The 18,769-nt window shown below is 42.0% G+C and overlaps 1 protein-coding gene across 23 annotated transcripts in view; it reads right to left on the bottom strand.

The window, feature by feature from the left end:
• The window catches only part of NUMB (NUMB endocytic adaptor protein), a 205,041-nt gene that overhangs the window by 5,245 nt on the left and 181,027 nt on the right, over window positions 1–18,769 (bottom strand). For 13 of the 23 annotated variants that reach the window (XM_055288892.2, XM_063644205.1, XM_055288896.2 and 10 more), the window contains 5 exons: window positions 17,049–17,123; window positions 11,309–11,449; window positions 6,934–7,138; window positions 3,602–3,895; window positions 1,881–2,027 (listed from right to left, as the gene is read on the bottom strand). In XM_055288892.2, the coding sequence (XP_055144867.1) occupies window positions 1,881–2,027; window positions 3,602–3,895; window positions 6,934–7,138; window positions 11,309–11,449; window positions 17,049–17,123 (862 nt within the window). The remainder of the gene's footprint in view (window positions 1–1,880; window positions 2,028–3,601; window positions 3,896–6,933; window positions 7,139–11,308; window positions 11,450–17,048; window positions 17,124–18,769) is intronic. The other 10 variants (XM_055288893.2, XM_063644215.1, XM_063644202.1 and 7 more) reach the window with 2 other exon arrangements.

The following is an 18,769-nucleotide window of genomic DNA, read 5'->3' as shown; positions in this document are numbered from 1 at the left end:
ATGATGTTTACAATATCACAAAATACCTACTATTCTTTCCTCATCTCCCCTTATTAAAATCTGCTAACCCTTGTTCCTTTTATTCCAGATACCTATATTAGTTTCTTCTCCTTAGCCCAGCTCTCAATAACATTTAGTTTGGTGTAGACAAGCACCTTCCCCTGACCTACAGTATAATTATGTCCTTTATAGGACTGGACAGCCATGCCTATGGTGTTGGTACTATTTTTTTTTTTTTTTTTTGAGATGGGGTCTCGCTCTTGTCACCTAGGCTGGAGTGCAATGGTGTGATCTTGGCTCATTGCAACCTCCGGCTCCCTGGTTCAAGTGATTCTCCTGCCTCAGCCTCCCCAGTAGCTGAGATCACAGGTGCCTGCCACCGTGCCCGGCTAACTTTTGTATTTTTAGTAGAGACGAGGTTTCGCCATGTTGGCTAGGCTGGTCTCGAACTCCTGACCTCTGGCGATCCACCTGCCTCAGCCTCCCTGCTGGGATTACAAGACATGAGCCACCGTGCCCGGCTGGTGGTCGTACTATTTACCTAGAGTTTGTCTAAAAGACTGCCTTTGCTTTTTTGGTGGCAAAAAAAATTTTTTTTCACCTAGAAACTGGGAGCCCTTTAGAGGCAAGGAAAGGAAACTGAAATATTCAATTTTGCACACTTAGTGCCTTGTAGGCAGGCAGAATCAGCAGAATGTAATGGGTATTATATTCAGGAGGACCTCAGTTTAAATCCTGTCTATATGATTTGGGCAATTTACTTATCCTCTCTAAGCCTTTTTTTTTTTCATCTGTAACACCTACCTCACAGGGTTGTTGTGGGGATTGAATGAAATAATGCATGAATACCTACCACAATGTGGCAAGCAATGTGTAAGTGCTCAATAAATTGTGCCTATTATTACTGGTATTATAAATGTTTGTTAGATGACATGAAAAGTCATTTGGTACACATGACTATGAAGGTTTATTAAAAAGAAAAAGACCCTTGGAGGAAAAGCGTGTAGTTCTTCCAGGAGAAGCAGGGCACTATCTCCGGAGTAAAACTTCCTCTGAGCTCTCTTTCAAAAGAAACGGAGAAACAGCAATTATAGCAGCTCAAATTCTACAAGTCTGTAAGTTAAGTTACATAAATTCTTTGCTGACCTCCGAGTCAATATCCACTATTTAGTCACTGTCTCTGAAAACAACTTTTAACTCTTCAATGCTACAAAGGCAAACTTTAAGACACTTGTTACAGAAGATGAACTAAAGACTTCAAAGGAGTGCCTTTTTCTTTATGAGCCTCTTTGACAGGGCAGAGACTAGGTGAGTCCAGGGCTTCTCAACCTTGGCACCACTGACATTTTGGGCTGGATAATCCTTTGTTGTGGGTGCTGTCGTCTACACTGAAGGAAGTTTAGTGGCATTCTTGGCCTCTAACCACATGCCAGTAACACCCCCAACCCCCGACTTGTAAAGCCCCAAAATGTCTCCAGACAGTGAATGACAAACTTTGCCCCGGTTGAGAACCACTACACTAAAGAAAGCATAACCTTTGAACCAATTCTGACGACTACTGCTTTTGGGAAACTGGATGGGTATGCTGATCCTTAACAGTCAAGTGGGAAATAAGGCAGTAGGTTGGGACTACAGAAATTCCTTATAGAATGGGGTGAAAGATGGGCACATGCAGAATGACAAACAGACATCTCAGAAAACAGGAAGGGCACAAAGACATCGTCAAATAGAGAAATCAATGAATCTAAGACATCAAACAGAGAAATTAAGGGGTCTGACCAGGCCTTGGGAAGCTCAGGATGCCAACTTACAGTTAGTGAGCAGTGTACTAAAAGTACTGGTTGTAAAGAGAACAGCTGAGCAGGTCAGAGGGCACCAACCTTGGAAGGTAGGAGATTGTGGTGCCACCACTGTCACTGGTTTGGTCATCGGAGCAGATGAGAAGGGGTCCTCAGGTGTGCTGAAGGCATTGGTGATCTGTGAGCACAGGGAGCTGATGCTCTCTGCCTCCCCTTCTACCTCTGGCACTGCAAGGCAAACAGAAAATGGCTCTAGACGGAAAAATGGAATAATCCTGAAATTTGACAGTATGATGCAAGCTGGCATTTTATACTGTATCTCCTGTTTATGGAAGAAAAGGCTCAATTAACTGTATGGCAGGGCTACAAAACCAGTTTCAAAAAATTTACTGGCCATAATTTCATTGGCTTTTCAGACGGGAAAGTATAAAATGTCAACAATTAATGTACTAAGGCACATCTTCCTCCCTTACAAATCCCCAAATTTCTTCATTTCCTCTTCTTATAACACTGTTGGGAATCTGTCCTTTTTGTGCCAAGATGTTCAGCTAGCCAGATCTTTGCAGAAGACATTTGCAACCTGTATGCCTTCCAACGTGTTCTCAAGGCTGTGATCTGAATTAGGTTCTAGAGCCTTTAGTAATTCTGTCAGGAAAATGGGTTCAAGTCTGGGGCACTAGTGGATGCTTAGTGCTTTTCTCTGTAACAAACTATGACAATGTCATCAATCTCATTTTTCTCCAAAGTCTCCAGTACTAAGCATATGATCTATGATAACATGAAAAAGTGAGCAGAGGTGTAGGACGCTAGGGCCTTTATTGTTAATACTGACTCTAGGATACTTTTGTATCACTGAGGAAGCTAATTATGTGTGCTAAAGCTCTGTTTGCTCATCTGTAAAGAGAATAGTTTTTATTCCCTGTCTGCCCTAGAATGAGAGTGAACTGAAATGAGGTACCTCAGCTGAGAACTGAAAAGACCCTCCATAATCATCTAGTCCAACTATTCTTATAGGCCTAGTTTCATCTGTCTGATGAACTTAACTCTCTGTACTTTTATACCATCAGTAGGAATGGCCTATTGAGACAGTTTCCTCATATTCTGTTATAGCAATGGCTTGACATGTCTCAGAGGGAGGTAAAATAGAGCCCAACAAAAGCACTGACCAGATCTAATACTTTAGCTGCAGATTTTATGATGAGGATAGACCTATAGGGGCTGGCATAGCTGTACAGAAGCCACACAAAGGCCTGTGGGACGTTCTGAAAGGTAATGAATATTTGTGAACAAGTCCACTGTCGGTGATGAATGACAGATCTTAGATGTACACGAGAGAACTGTCTAGAGTTTCCTCCCTAAGGAGCCAACCAGCCAGAAGGACAATGAGCACATATCCATTTCTTCTGCTGGTAATGCTATGTGTTTCTAAGACCTCTTTAATTAATTCCCTGCTGGGTCCCAAATGGCAGAATAAGAATAGAAACTGGAGACCCTTGATGTTTGGAAGCAGGTTGGCTGAGAGGCAGTGAATGCACTTACATGGGGACAAACCACAAATATTGTGGCTTAGGCTAGAAATTCCATAATGGCTCTGCTGCCTGTTTGTTGAAGAGAAATTACGGATTCACATCCCCCTCCATGGACCTTAGTTTTCCCATTATGGGAAATGACAAAAGATACAACTATCAACCAACCTCAGGGAAAGAGGAATGCCTAGTTTAATGGGATTAGTGTCTTCATGGGAAGTGATGAGAATGCTTCAGTGCTCGAGTACCCCATGAGTCAGGTAGATGCTACATTACCTGCGTTTTTAATGGGGAAATCAGTCTTCCTCTGCATAGTGGAAGGCAACTCATTGATGCGTAGGGATAGTTGGCGTTTAAAGGGTGACATCTTCTGGCTAAGAGCAGGAAATCCTCGGAAAGAGCCTTGGCGAGCAAGCTGTTCAATTGGAGCATGCCGGCGTGGGATGGCATGAGGATTGTTCATCTCCAGAGAGGTCGTGGCATCAGAAGTAGGAGAGGTGGGAGAGGATGGGGATGGGGCAGTGTTGCCAGGGGCAACTGATGAACCAATGACTATCTTATCTGTTTCAGCTCAAGAAAATAAAGAGAATGAAGACCTTAGCAATGTCTTCAAATAATCTGAGTTTACAGAGCTGACAAATTCGAAAGCCCTCTAGGTCCTTTTACCCATTTCCTTCCCAATGTCTCTTAAAAGATAAGTTAGAAGTAGGGTTCAGATCCATTTTTCAGACAGATAAAAGGCTTAGTAACGTACTATATGTCACAAAGCATATCTACTAAGACAGAAATGTTAGATCTTTTATTCTCATTCAGTGATTTATAAATTAAGACTGTGAAAAAGATCTTAAAAACTCAGTTCCTATGAATTCCTAATATGTGGTCTTTTAAAGAATGATTCATGATTTTCAATGCTTGTGTGTTAGGGGAGGAGAACTCTGGGAACTGTAGCATTAGAAAGGTCTAAATAAGCATAAGTTTAACCATATATCTTTGATTAGGTGTCAAAGAATGTCATATATAACAGTCTTTATTTATTTATTTATTGTTTGAGATGGAGTTTCACTCTTTTTGTCCAGGCTGGAGTGCAATGGCACGATCTTGGCTCACTGCAACCTCCGCCTCCCAGGTTCAAGTGATTCTCCTGCCTCAGACTCCCAAGTAGCTGGGATTATAGGTGCACACCACCACGCCCAACTCATTTTGTATTTTTAATACACACGAGGTTTTACCACGTTGGCCAGGCTGGTCATGAACTCCTGACCTCAGGTGATCCATCTGCCTCCGCCTCTCAAAGTGCTGGGATTACAGGCGTGAGCCACCACACCCGACCTAAAGCAGTCTTTAAATCATGCATTTGTGGTTCATTTGAATAAAAGCATGCAGTAGTAAAATTTTGAACTGGATTAAATTTGAGTAAATATAAGACTGTGGGTACCAGTTGAGTCCCATTCTGATTGTGACAAATCTCAACCACCAACTCTTACAATCCTTTATAGATCTTGGGACTCAATCTCTTTGCAGTTGCTGTGCATAACAATGAATATTATTTGGTGGTATTAAAGAACACGCTTAAATAGTGAATAGTCTGAAGATCACTAAAGCATATTAGATAACAGTAATACAGGTTAAATTTTCTAGTACAGATAGCATGATTTTTTCCCCCCTTTGGCTTCCTGGTGCAAATATTTACAAGAAATGAAAAAAAATCACTATCAATAATTTCATTTCAAATAAAAATATGTATGCTTTTTTTTTGGAGGGGGGTTAAGAATTATTAGAGCTGTTTGGCCGGGCGCGGTGGCTCACGCTTGTAATCCCAGCACTTTGGGAGGCCGAGGCGGGCGGATCACGAGGTCAGGAGATCGAGACCATCCTGGCTAACACGGTGAAACCCCGTCTCACTAAAAATACAAAAAATTAGCCGGGCGTTGTGGCTGGCACCTGTAGTCCCAGCTACTCGGAGAGGCTGAGGCAGGAGAATGGCGTGAACCCGGGAGGCGGAGCTTGCAGTGAGCCGAGATCGCGCCACTGCAGTCCAGCCTGGGCGACAGCAAGACGCCGTCTCGGAAAAAAAAAAAAAAAAAAGAATTATTAGAGCTGTTTGGGTCAGTATTAGTCAATGATGCTATCCAAAAGGGCTGGTTTAAGGCCAGGTGCAGTGGCTCACACCTGTAATCCCAGCACTTTGGGAGGCCAAGGCAGGCAGATCACCTGAGGTCAGGAGTTTGAGACCAGCCTGGCCAACATGGCGAAAGCCCATCTCTACTAAAAATACAAACATTAGCTGGGTGTGGTGGCATTCACGTGTAATCCCAGCTACTCCAGAGGCTGAGGAAGGGGAATCGCTTGAGCCAAGGAGGTGAAGGCTGCAGTCAGCGGAGACTGCACCACTACATTCCAACCTGGGCAACAGAACTAGACTCTGTCTCAAAAAAAAAAAAAAAAACCCAAATCAAACCAAAACAACAACAACAACAACAAAAAATGACTAGTTTAGAATTAAAAGGTTATAGTAAAAAAATATATCATATATATATATTTGTTTGTTTTTAAGAGACAGGGTTTTGCTGTTACCCAGGCTGGAGGAGTGCAGTAGCATGATCACAGCTCACTGTAACCTTGTACTCCTGGGCTCCAGCAATCCTCTGGTCTCAGCCTCCCAAGCAGCTAGGATTATGGATGTGTACCACCAAATATGGCAAATTTTTTTTTTTTTTCTTTTTTTAGGGATAGAGTCTATGTTGCACAGTCTGGTCACAAACTCCTGGCCTCAAGTGATCTTTCCTCCTCCGCCTCCTACAGTATTGAGATTACAGCTGTGAGCCACTATACCTGGCCTCAAAATTATATTAATGTCTATTAGTTAACCTGAATTGTTTGTGCTTGTCTTGTTGGTTTTAACCCTACTTACATACAAGAATGCAAAAGCATTTTCAAGCCCTATCATTTAGTTCTAAAATATACCCAACTCACATTTATAGACTGCTGACTAACTTGAATGTTTGCACAGGCATTTCTGCTGTGATGCCATGTGTACCTAAATAAAACTCACACTCTATAAAATCACACACTAAATTAAATTAACAGGGCTATAGGAAAAAGAGTTATAGGCTTACCTCTCAAAATCTATACACTTTTGTGACTAGAAAGCACTAAATAACAGCAATAATCTCATATAAACAGTATTACTGTTAAATCTCTCTGCTAGCATCATAGTCCGTGGATGCTTTGCAGCCTTAAGCCCTGGGACCTATGCTGCTTCCTTTAAGATGCAGGTACTTGATTCATTTGCTTCTCATAGAGATCAGATGCATCAGAAGTAAAAAGGTATTTCACGATGGGAGGAAGGGGTAAGAGATGTCTCTGCAGCTTCTTCAACTGCACTCTGATTCCTCAGATAGCTTACTATAATGGAGTAAATATTTTTGAAGCCATTAAACTAGCCACTCGAAAGGAAGCAGTTTTTAAGATTTTCAACTTTGTTATAAGGTTTTATATTGCTAAGGGTTCTCTTTGATTATGAGAAAACTTACCCCTGGTAGCTTCAAAATAATACCTTGTTGGGAAAAACTGCATTCCGTAAATACACACTGTAGAACAGATTGTACCTTTCTTGGCATCTTGCATTTGTTTCATGATCTCCTCTCTTTCTGCTTGTTCAGTGGCTGTTGTGACACGGAATGATCCTTCTCTTGTAAAAGTGGTCCGACTAGCATCAAAAGTAGCAGTCACTCCACATTCCTTCTCCCGCTTCTGCTTGCGCTCTAAACAGGCTGCAAAAGCACAGCCTACTGCATGGCTCAACCTTTCACCCTGTAAAGAGCAGATTTTAAAAGCTTTTCAGAATTACATAACTAACAATTACATACAAATAAGTCCTTTTTTTTTGTTTTTGAGACAGAGTCTTGCTGTTACCCAGGCTGGAGTGCAGTGGCACAGTCTCTGCTCACTGCAACCTCTGCCTCTGGGCTCAAATACTTCTCGTGCCTCAGCCTCCTGAGTAGCTGGGACTACAATCATGCACCACCACACCTGGCTAATTTTTGTATTTTTAGTAGACATGGGGTTTTGCTATGTTGGGCAGGCTGGTCTCCAACTCCTGGCCTCAAGTGGTCTACCCGCTTCAGCCTCCCAAAGTGCTGGGATTACAGGCATGAGCCACCACACACGGCCCAAATAAGTCTGTTTTTATGAAAGCAAGATGTTGCAAATTCCAGCTTAAAATTGTTTTAATATATTAGTATGCCATATTAATTTAAATGAATAAATTTTCTAAGGTAGTACTTATGATGGTTCAATTTCACTGTTACAAGCCTTAGGGTAAGTGATAACCAGCAACCGTGCTTTTGCAAGCAGCCATGGAGAACTTTTTATCACTTAGACTCTGTCATGTCAGCCCTGGCCAACAGCTTAGAAGACTCTATGCAAGGTTTCAAGCCTTGACATGCAAGCTTCTAGTTGCCCTTTGGGGAAGTAGTGGGAATATTTACCAGCCACTTCTAAGAAACTACTGGAAAGGCAAGGCAAATTTCAGGAGCTTAGTGCACTGTTAATATGTCTAGGAAAAAAAGGTGCAAACTTAAAACTTCTGATAAACAAATATAATTCCAGTGATTAAAAAGGAATGAGGCCGGGCATGGTGGCTCACATCTGTAATCCCAGCACTTTGGGAGGCCGAGGTGGGTGGATCGCTTGAGCCCAGGAGTTTGAGACCAGCCTGGATAACACAGCGAGACTCTGTCTCTACCAAAATAATAAAAGAAAATTAGGCCAGGTGCGATGGCTCACACCTGTAATCCCAGCACTTTGGGAGGCCGAGGTGGGTAGATCATGTGGTCAGGAGTTCGAGATCAGCCTGCCCAACATGGCGAAACCCCGTCTCTACTAAAAATACAAAAATTAGCCGGATGTGGTGGTGGGTGCCTATAATCCCAGCTACCTGAGAGGCTGAGACAGGAGAATTGCTTGAAGTCGGGAAGTAGAGGTTGCTGTGAGCTGAGATGGCGCCACTGCACTCCAGCCTGGGCCACAAGAGCGAAACTCCATCTCAAAAAATAAATAAAAATCAAAATAAAGGCTGGGCGCAGTGGCTCATGCCTGTAATCCCAGCACTTTGGGAGGCTGAGGTGGGTGGATCACCTGAGGTCAGGAGTTCGAGACCAGCCTGACCAACATGGAGAAACCCTGTTTCTACTAAAAATACAAAATTAGCCAGGCATGATGGTGCATGCCTGTAATCCTAGCTACTCGGGAGGCTGAGGCAGGAGAATCACTTGAACCCAGGAGGTGGAGGTTGCGGTGAGCCAAGATTGTGCCATTGCACTCCAGCCTGGGCAACAAGAGCAAAACTCCATCTCAAAAAAAATAATAATTAAAAAAGAAAAAGAAAAAGAAAAAATTAGTTGAGTGTGGTGGTGGTTTGTGTCTGTGGTCCTACTTGGGAGGTGGGAGGATCGCTTAAGCCTACAGTAAGCTGTAATTGTGCCACTGCACTCCAGCCTGGGTGACATAGTGAGACCCAGTCTCAAAAAATAAACAAACAAAACTAACAATGAGACAAAAGCTTTGCTGTCTCCCCTTTCTGAATCCTCCCTCTAAGCAACCCTCCTCATTTATGGCCCTCAGTGCTTTTAGGTTTTCCCCCATACCTTTCCTATCTTCCTCTAGCTCTCTCTAATTCCCAACTCTACCTCCCAACCAAACACAGGCAAAAGTGAAAGCATGTTTTCATCCACATTGTCTACTTATAAAAGAATTAAGCAGATAAAACTGATTTGTGTGTGGGAGGAGTGGAGGATGTATATAAACAAAACACTGCTTTATATAGATACACTGGATTACCCAGAGTCAATTTAATAAATTCAATGGATTATTTTTAGCAGGGTTATCTATATTTTAGACCATTTTGCTAATTGTGGAATAAAAAAGCTAGAGATGATACAATAATTGTTGGCATCTTTCACAGTGAGAAGAGATATTTGGGAACAGGAAGTCTTTTGTGGTGTTCTCAAAATCACGCCACGTAGGCAGCTGCTCCTACACATGGCTCTGAACAAGTCATTTCACTGGATTTTGCATGACAGTATTAGTTATCAGGACAGGTAAGGTTTAAAATGCTTTATGTCCCTAAGGTTTTACTACCTTTGACTACTTTTTACTTTTTAATACTTTTAAAAAAACATCTGACTACTTATTTAAAGACTGACAGAATTACTCTATGAATCCACAGGAGTTTCCATCTAACTTCCCAGTAGGACGATATTAGGCCAGATGTTAAAGCATGAAACAGGAGTACTGAAAGATTCTTAGAATGTGTTTGCATTTGAATGCAGCTCTATTATAAGGACAGAGCTACAGGTCAAGGAAGCTTATTCTTTCTCCTAGGCCTAGGGCAGAAGTTGTTGAAGAGTGACCTCATCCCCAACTAACAGCATCACCTGGGAACTTTTAAGTGCAAATTCTTAAGACCCAACCCCAAACTCACTGAATGAAAAACGCTGGAGATGGGGCCCAGCAATCTATGTTTTAAAACAAGTCCTCCAGGTGATTTTGATACAGTAGAACTGTTGGCCTAGGAGATTCAAACAGCCTGCTGGGCCACGATTTGACAACAAAATGGTTTTTAAATTAGTATCTGGAAACTCTTGAACTCCAGATTTTTAAAGTATAGTGATAGCAAAATATACCAAGTTTGTGGTTTACTTAGGGTCTGAGAAACAGAGGACAAAAGCATAGTTTAGTTACTTCAACTCATTTCAAAGCACCTGTGTCAAACCAAGGAAGAACAGCTTAAACAATATTCGCTAAAATTTTTGGAGTAATGTGGGCCAGACCCTATGCTAAGTGTGCTTATAATCATTATCCAATTTAGTATTCATAACCGCTTTCTCCATTTATAGAAGTGTATACTAAGACAGAGAATGTTAAGGAACTTGCCCCAAATCCCACAGCTAGTAAGAACCAGAATCAGAACTGAAACCATATCTGACTCAGAGCCTCAGCTCACTGCAGCCTCCGCCTCCCGGGTTCACACCATTCTCCTGCCTCAGCCTCCAGAGTAGCTGGGACTACAGGCGCCCGCCACCATGCCCGGCTAATTTTTTCTATTTTTTTAGTAGAGACGGGGTTTCACCGTGTTAGCCAGGATGGTCTCGATCTCCTGACCTCGTGATCTGCCTGCCTCGGCCTCCTAAAGTGCTGGGATTACAGGTGTGAGCCACCGTGCCTGGCCGGTATTTCTGTTTTTATAACAGTTGAAAGTATACTCCAACTCAGTTTTTTTTTTTTGGAGACAAGGTCTCACTCTGTCACCCAGGCTGGAGTGTAATGGCACGATGACTCACTGCAGCCTCCAACACCTACGCTCAAGTGTTCTGCTCACCTCAGCCTCCCAAGGCATGTAGAATGTAGCTAGGACTACATGCATGTGCCACCATGCCTGGCTAATTTTTTCTTTAACTTTGTAAAGATGAGGTCTTGCCATGTAACCCAGGTTGGTTTCCAACTTGTGGTCTCAAGTGATCCTCCCACCCTGGCCAAAGTGCTGGGATTATAGGGGTGAGCCATCAGGCCCAGCCAACTTCTTTCATTTGTAGTAGTCTCTTTGCAAATACATTTTTAATACCATCCTCATATGTGTTAGCAAACAAATACATTTAAGAAACCTGAAAATACTTCCAATAATAAAAAGTTTCAAATAAAGTTTAGCAACCACTATCACCAGACCATTTTTACCTTCCTTTAATGATCTTTGGTTTCAGTCAATCATTTTGTTCAGTGAGTTGCAACTCCTGGGGTTACACCAACAGTGTGAACTATTTGAATAAAAGGAGCCGAAAGTAGGCTAGTTTAGGCACTTCCAAGAGCAGCTGTAGCAGCACATACTTGTTAAAAATGTAGTAGAAACTGCTTGGCTGAGCAAACCCAGAAAAAGCCCAGCTAACTGAGAATACTCATCATGAAACACATATTTGTTGGACTCACTGTGTCCTTGACAGCCATGAAGCAGTGACAGATCCAGCGACGAGTGGTGCCATCACGACATATGTAAGAAAAGGCTCTATCAAAGTTCCTATCTGGGGCACAGAAAGAAACTTTCTCTATCGTCTGGTCAACTATGAGGTCCTAGAAAATAGGACACACAAAGAAATAGAAGACTTATGAAGTTATCTGAGCCTCTCGGAACACAGGATGTTCATTTCACGATGCACAATCCATACGTCTGATACAACTAGGCTATGGAATAGCTAGATCTGTGTCCAGCAGTTTAAATACTGAGAATTGGACTCAGCAGACATCCTAAGAGGCACTTTGCCCAGATACCTCTCTCATCTACATGTTCTAAAGCATATGCTTGTTGATTCTAGTTTTACATCTGTTTTATGGTAGATTCCACATTCAACAATATATGTAAATCAGTATCTTTAATCCTTTGGGTAAAAAAAAATTCTTTGGGTTGATTTCCGAATATAAACAAATACATATAATAGTCATGTTTATGCTACCTTCGTTACACAATGAACACTACACACATACACACACAGTTCTGCACCTTGCTTTTTTACATTATATATACCCTATCCAGTGAAGTTACTTCAGATATTGTATTTTTCAGGTATGGAATTTCCATTTGTTTCTTCTTCTTTTCTTTTTTTTTGGACAGTCTCGCTCGTCACCCAGGCTGGAGTGCAGTGGCGCGATCTTGGCTCACTGCAACCTCTGCCTCCCGGGTTCAAGCAATTCTCCTGCCTCAGCCTCCCAAGCAGCTGGGACTACAGGCGTGTGCCACCACGCCCAGCTAATTTTTTGTATTTTTAGTAGAGACAGGTTTCACTGTGTTAGCCAGGATGGTCTCAATCTCCTGACCTCATGATCCACCTGCCTTGGCCTCCCAAAGTGCTGGGATTACAGGCATGAGCCACTGCGCCCAGCCATTTGTTTCTTTTTCATAGTTTCTATTCTCTGTCAGGATTTCTATCTCTTCATTCAATATGAACATACTTCCTTTCTGTCACTGAGTACAGTTACAATGCCTGCTATACACTATTTTCATTTCTGTTAAGGTAGCACTCTACTTCAATGTACCATTTTCTGTACCAGTTGTGGTGATGCTATAAATACAAAACAATACAATGACTCAAATACAAGAGACATTTATTTCTTGGTCAAATAGTGAAGGAGGGTATTTAAAATCTGTCTGCTGATTCCAACATCTGAGTCATCTTGAAGTTGGGTCTTTATTGATTGTTATTTTGATGAGAATAAGTCAGACTTGTCTGTTTTGTTGTATGCTGAGTAACTGCATTGTAGGCATTGTGAATGTTGTATGTGGAGAGTCTGGATTCTGTTACATTCCTTGGAAGTGTTATGTTTTCGGTTTTATCAGGTAGCTAATTTGATTATACTCAAATGGAAAACTCTTTCAAACAGCACCTCAGACATCAGGGTGTTTTTGTTCTTTTTTTGAGACTGTCTTGCTCCGTCATCTAGGCTCGAGTGCTGTGACGCAATCACTGCTCACTGTAACCTCAACTCCTGGGCTCAAGCGATCCTCCCACCTCAGCCTCCCGAGTAGCTAGGACTACAGGTGCATGTCACCATACGTAGGTAATCAAATATCAGTTTTTATATCCTTAGTTGGGCTATTTGGAGTCTGCCTTGAATCTACATGGCTAAAGGGTCAGAGATTTGGGCAGAATTTATGAACAGAATTTGGGACTACTCCTTTTTGGCTTACTCATTTCCAGGATTCTCTTTTTACTTTCTTTTTTTTGAGACAGTCTTGCTCTGTCGCCAGGCTGCTGGAGTGCAATGACGCAATCCCAGCTTACTGCAACCTCTGCCTCCCAGGTTCAAGTGACTTTCATGCCTCAGCCTCCCAAGTAGCTGAAACCATAGGCACACACCACCATGCCCAGCGAATTTTTTATATTTTTAGGAGAGACAGGGTCTCAGCATGTTGGCTAGGCTGGTCTCAAACTACTGGCCTCAAGTGATCCACCCGCCTTGGCCTCCCAAAGTGCTGGGATTACAGGTGTGAGCCACCATGCCCAGCCTCTCTTTTTACCTTCTAGTGGCTATTGCTGCCTCAAATTCTGTTTTCTGCACTTTAGGAGGCTGAGGCGGGTGGATCACTTGAGGTCAGGAGTTCAAGACCAGCCTGGCCAACATGGTGAAACTCTGTCTCTACTAAAAATACAAAAATTCGCTGAGTGTGGTGGCGGATGCCTGTAATCCCAGCTACTTGGGAGGCTGAGGCAGGAGAATTGCTTGAACCCGGGAGGTGGAGGTTGCAGTGAGCTGAGATCCAGCCTGGGCAACAGAGGCAGACTCCATCTCAAAAAAAAAAAAAAAAAATTCTGTCTTTTGTTTTTTAAGACCAAAAGACTAAGTGTTTCTCACTGAAGTTAGAGCTACCCTATATGGTACAGACTAGGACCTATCCTTAGGCTAGAAGCTGTGAAATGGGAAATCACCCAATACAATTTCCTTCTTTTAAGTGTCAGCTTCTCTCTAGAATCTATCTGCTTTGAGTTATTTTCTAGTGCCTTCGAATAATTGAGTTATTTTGTTTAGAATTTACAGTTGTTTGCTAGAGGGTCAGTCCAACAGAAGCTCTATTTAGCTATTGCTGGAAGTGAAACACACTGAAGAGTCATTTTAAAACTTGTTTTTCTAATTTTTTTCTTTGTAATATAAACTTCATTTCCATTCACATTTCCATCTACTAGTTCAATTACATTGCCATTTGCAATTCATTTATCTCTTTTTCTTTTTTTTTTTTTGATACAGAGTCTTGCTCTGTCACCCAGGCTGGAGTGCAGTGGTGCGATCTCAGCTCACTGCAAGCTCAGCCTCCCGGGTTCACGCCATTCTCCTGCCTCAGCCTCCCGAGTAGCTGGGACTACAGTCTCCCGCCACCATGCCCGGCTAATTTTTTGTATTTTTAGTAGAGACGGGGTTTTACCATGTTAGCCAGGATGGTCTCGATCTCCTGACCTCGTGATCCGCCTGCCTCGGCCTCCCAAAGTGCTGGGATTACAGGCGTGAGCCACTGTGCGTGGCCATTCATTTATCTCTTTTTCTAAGAAACTAAGAGTTACTATACTCAAGTAGGAACACTAGGCCAAGTGCAGTGGCTCACACCTGTAATCCCAGCACTTTGGGATGCCAAGGTGGGAGGACTGCTTGAGCCCAGGGGTTCAAAACCAGCCTGGGCAACATAGTGAGACCCCATCTCTAAAAAAAAAAATTATCTGGGCTGTAGTGGTGTGTGCCTGCAGTCCCAGCTACTTGAGAGGCTGAGGTCGCAGGATCCCTTGAGCCTAGGAGGCTGAGGCTGCAGTGAGCTATGTCTGTGCCACTGTATTCCAGCCTGGGTGACAGTATGAGACACTGTCTCAAAAAAAAAAAGGTAGGAACACTATCAGAATCAAGATAGACATGAGTTGAGAAGTGGGATAGCAAGGCAATCTGACAGAGCTTCTTGCTCAAAGGTTAAGGGCTTCAGATTTCAGCTTCTGTTCCACAAAAATTTGTGCAGATCGTGGCATGGTGTTATCACAAATACTGATCCCAACATGGTATTAATTCCTGCTTATAGCGAAATACAAGGTGGGAAGATGGTCCCAATGGTGACAAGCCACCAATGACTACTAATTACTACTATTCAGTGTGGAAAAAACTAAACTAATGAATGCCAGTGGTGTAAGAAGCCACAAAGGGGCAATATCACTTTCCAACTATTGTATAAAACAATTAAATACATAGCTTTCAAGTATAACAAATTTTATCCAAACACTAATGAAAACTACACAAGTTCCAAAATATAATTAAAATGATCACTGTTTCCAACAGTAATGTACTAAAAGTGAAGACCATTGCTTCTCTTGAACTTAAAAAAAAGTATGCAATGTAGGGTCAAATAACTAAAATGCAGCTATATTAAATCACTTGAAATTTACCAGGCAAGTTGCCTACCAAAACTGCTTTTTACCTGCCAGACTTTCTCCCCTTTCAGTGGCATTTGAATTTTTTTTTTTAATTATCTTCTTGTTAAATTTTTTCCTGACTTTAGGTATTCTAGGAAATTTTAATTAATAATTAAATGTACTTACATAACACCTTATGCTTTCTAGGGGTAGAGCTGTGTGTCTATTCTTATTTGGGCATTTAGGATCACTGTCTTTCAAATGCAAAATGGTACCTATGATTTGAGATATTATTTGGATTCTAAGTAAATGTTAACCAAAGAGCCATTTACTAGTCCTTAAGATGTCACTTAAATCGAGTTTTGAGTCAAAAGCCAGGTTAATTAGTTCAAATATCATTTTCTTAAAATAGTGTTTTCTTCAGAGCAAGAAGAAATTTCAGATGTGGAGTCCATCTTTTTTTAATTTTAAAATATGGTAAAAGGATAGTCTGTCATCTATTATATCAAATTTGTGACAGCGAAAACTTTTAAAAAAATATATAAGAACAAAAATAGGCCACGAGCGGTGGCTCATGCCTGTAATCCCAGCACTTTGGGAGGCCACGGCGGGCGGATCACTTGAGGTCGGAAGTTCAAGACCAGCCTGACCAACATGGTGAAACCTCGTCTGTACCAAAAATACAAAAATTAGCGGGGCATGGTGGTCCGTGTTTGTAATCAGCTACTTGGGAGGCTGAGGCAGGAGAATCGTTTGAACCCAGGAGGTGGAGGTTGCAGTGAGCTGGGATCGTGCCACTGTACTCCAGCCTGGGCAACAAGAGTGAAACTCCATCTCAAAAAAAAAAAAAAAAAAAAAGAACTCAGATCTTAACACTAAATGCTAATGCTTAGTACCTTAGACATGCTATGTCATGTAGAACAAAATGTTGAGAGAATACTATTTCTTATCAAGTAAATGAGTAACTAAAGTGGTTTCCTGAACATTAAATAGTCTCTCAGAAGATTGTACTTTGGACTAAGTGGAAGGATAAAGCTTCAACAATATCACACCCTTCAACAGCTTAAGGGTATTATATTTGATCATTAGAGATTTTAAAAAACATATGAGCAATCCTATTTAAGCTTATAAGAATCTTACCTTAGGCCAGGTGCAGTGGCTCACTCCTGTAATCCCAGCACTTTGGGAGGCCGCCGGTAGATCACCTGAGGTCAGGAGTTCGAGATCAGCCTGGCCAACATGGTGAAACCCTGTCTCTACTAATAGTACAAAAATTAGCCAGGTGAGGCTGGGCGCAGTGGCTCACACCTGTAATCCCAGCACTTCAGGAGGCCGAGGCGAGTGGATCACCTGAGGTCGGGAGATCGAGACCAGCCTGACCAAAATGGAGAATCCCCATCTCTACTAAAAATACAAAATTAGCTGGGCATGGTGGCACATGCCCGTAATCCCAGCTACTAGGGAGGCTGAGGCAGGAGAATCGCTTGAACCTGGGAGGTGGAGGTTGCGGTGGGCCGAGATGGTGCCATTGCACTCCAGCCAGAGCAACAACAGCGAAACTCCGTCTCAAAAAAAAAAAAAAAAAAAAAAAAAAATTAGCCAGGCGTGGTAGCACACCCTTGTAATCCCAGCTACTCAGGAGGCTGAGGCAGGAGAGTTGCTTGAACCCGAGAGACGGAGGTTGCAGTGAGCTGAGATCGTGCCATTGCACTCCAGCCTGGGTGACAAGAGTGAAACTCCATCTCCACATAAAATAAAATAAAATAAATCAAAATAAAAATAAAGAATCTTACCTTAGTTTTTTCATCCACAACTCTGAGTCCATCTGCTGAGACCCACAGAACTGCTTTAACTGCTTTCTTTCCAGTCTTTTAAGAGAAACCAAAAAGGGGAGGGGGAGATACACATATATAATATTAAAAAAAGTCATCTTCCACAGAAAACACTGACTTCTGCCTTCCAAAAGTCACAAGTACAGATGGAGTCCAAGTTCAGGAGTGGTGCCTGAAACCAGATACTCAAACCAAACTGCAGAAACATTCAGGAAAAAACAAGCCAAAGCCATTATTTTAGAAACACAATGCAAAACAATAAGATAAAATTAAGTAAAAGGGAAGTAACAGATGGAATAAAAACCAAGATATCACATTCCATAAAGGGCAAAGAATTCATAACTAGATTCTTCACCCATTTAAAAAAATCAACCAAGAAAACCAAGAGTCGATAATTATTAAATACATAAGGAGTTACACCACAAGTAGCGTCTACAAGTGTATTTAGAGCAGAAAGTAACATGTCTAAATTGAGATGCTGACCATTCTAACTATGCTATGACCCCCAGTATGTTATAGCAGGACCCTTGGTCACCTAAAATTTTCACATTAAAAACACAATAAGTCTTCATTATTCTATTAACAATCTTTAAAAAGCCATTATTTGTTCTCTCAGAGTTAACACAGACACTTTTCCTAATAATTTTTTTTTTTTTCCCTTGAGACAGAGTCTCACTCTGTCGCCCAGGCTGGAGAGCAGTGATGCGATATTGGCTCACTGCAACCTCCCCCTCCCAGGTTCAAGTGATTCTCCTGCCTAAGCCTCCTGACTAGCTGGGATTACAGGCGCCTGCCACCATGCCCCGCTAATTTTTGTATTTCTAGTAGAGAAGGAGTTTCACCATGTTGGCCAGGCTGGTCTGGAACTCCTGACCTCAAGTGATCCGCCTGCCTCAGCCTCCCAAAGTGCTGGGATTACAGTTGTGAGCTACTGTGCCCAGCCTCTAATAATTTTAGAGACGAGGTGTCACTATGTTGCCTAGGCTGGAGTGCAGTAGCTATTCACAGGTATGATCATAGAGCATTACAGCCTTGAACTCCTGGGCTCAAGTGATCCTCTTGTCCCAGCCTCACGTGTAGCCAGGACTACAAGTGTGCACCACTATACCCAGCCTTGGCTTGGTTTTTAATTTGACATTAAATGCATGGAGACATTTTGGGGACACAGGAAGATTTAAAAACTACTGAAAAAATAATTTTCTTTTTACTGGCTCAGAAAGTACTTTTTGGCACATGAGAATCACATGAGAACAAGCTGATGCATAATTCCTCCTGTGATGGAATGTCATAGTAATTTAACAGTGTCCTTTCTTTTTAACTGCCTCAAAGATACAGCAAAATAAAACAAAAGCAATATGAAGGCTGAGAATAGGTATCAGATTATCATAAAAAGTATAGATCAAAAGGAGTTTGGTGCTAAGGTTGGCGCAGCAGCCTCTAGAAGGGACAAGGGAGACTTTTAGAACTGTCTACTACCATTCTCCTCTGTATGTGATCCAAGCCCAGGAAAACTTGATATGAGGACATGGCCTTACTTAAATAACCTGTGATCCACTCGGCCTCATCATCTCCACCACCACCATACATTTGATGAGTGCCTATAATATGCCAGCCAGTGGAAACACCTGGAAGGTTACTGAAAAGCAACAAACAGACAAAAAATAAAGAATACCGTAGGCAAA

This window comes from Symphalangus syndactylus, chromosome 8, assembly GCF_028878055.3.
Source record: "Symphalangus syndactylus isolate Jambi chromosome 8, NHGRI_mSymSyn1-v2.1_pri, whole genome shotgun sequence".
Lineage (NCBI taxonomy): Eukaryota > Metazoa > Chordata > Mammalia > Primates > Hylobatidae > Symphalangus > Symphalangus syndactylus.
The sequence above is the reverse complement of the archived record's forward strand: the minus strand, read 5'-3'. Positions and strand labels throughout refer to the sequence as shown.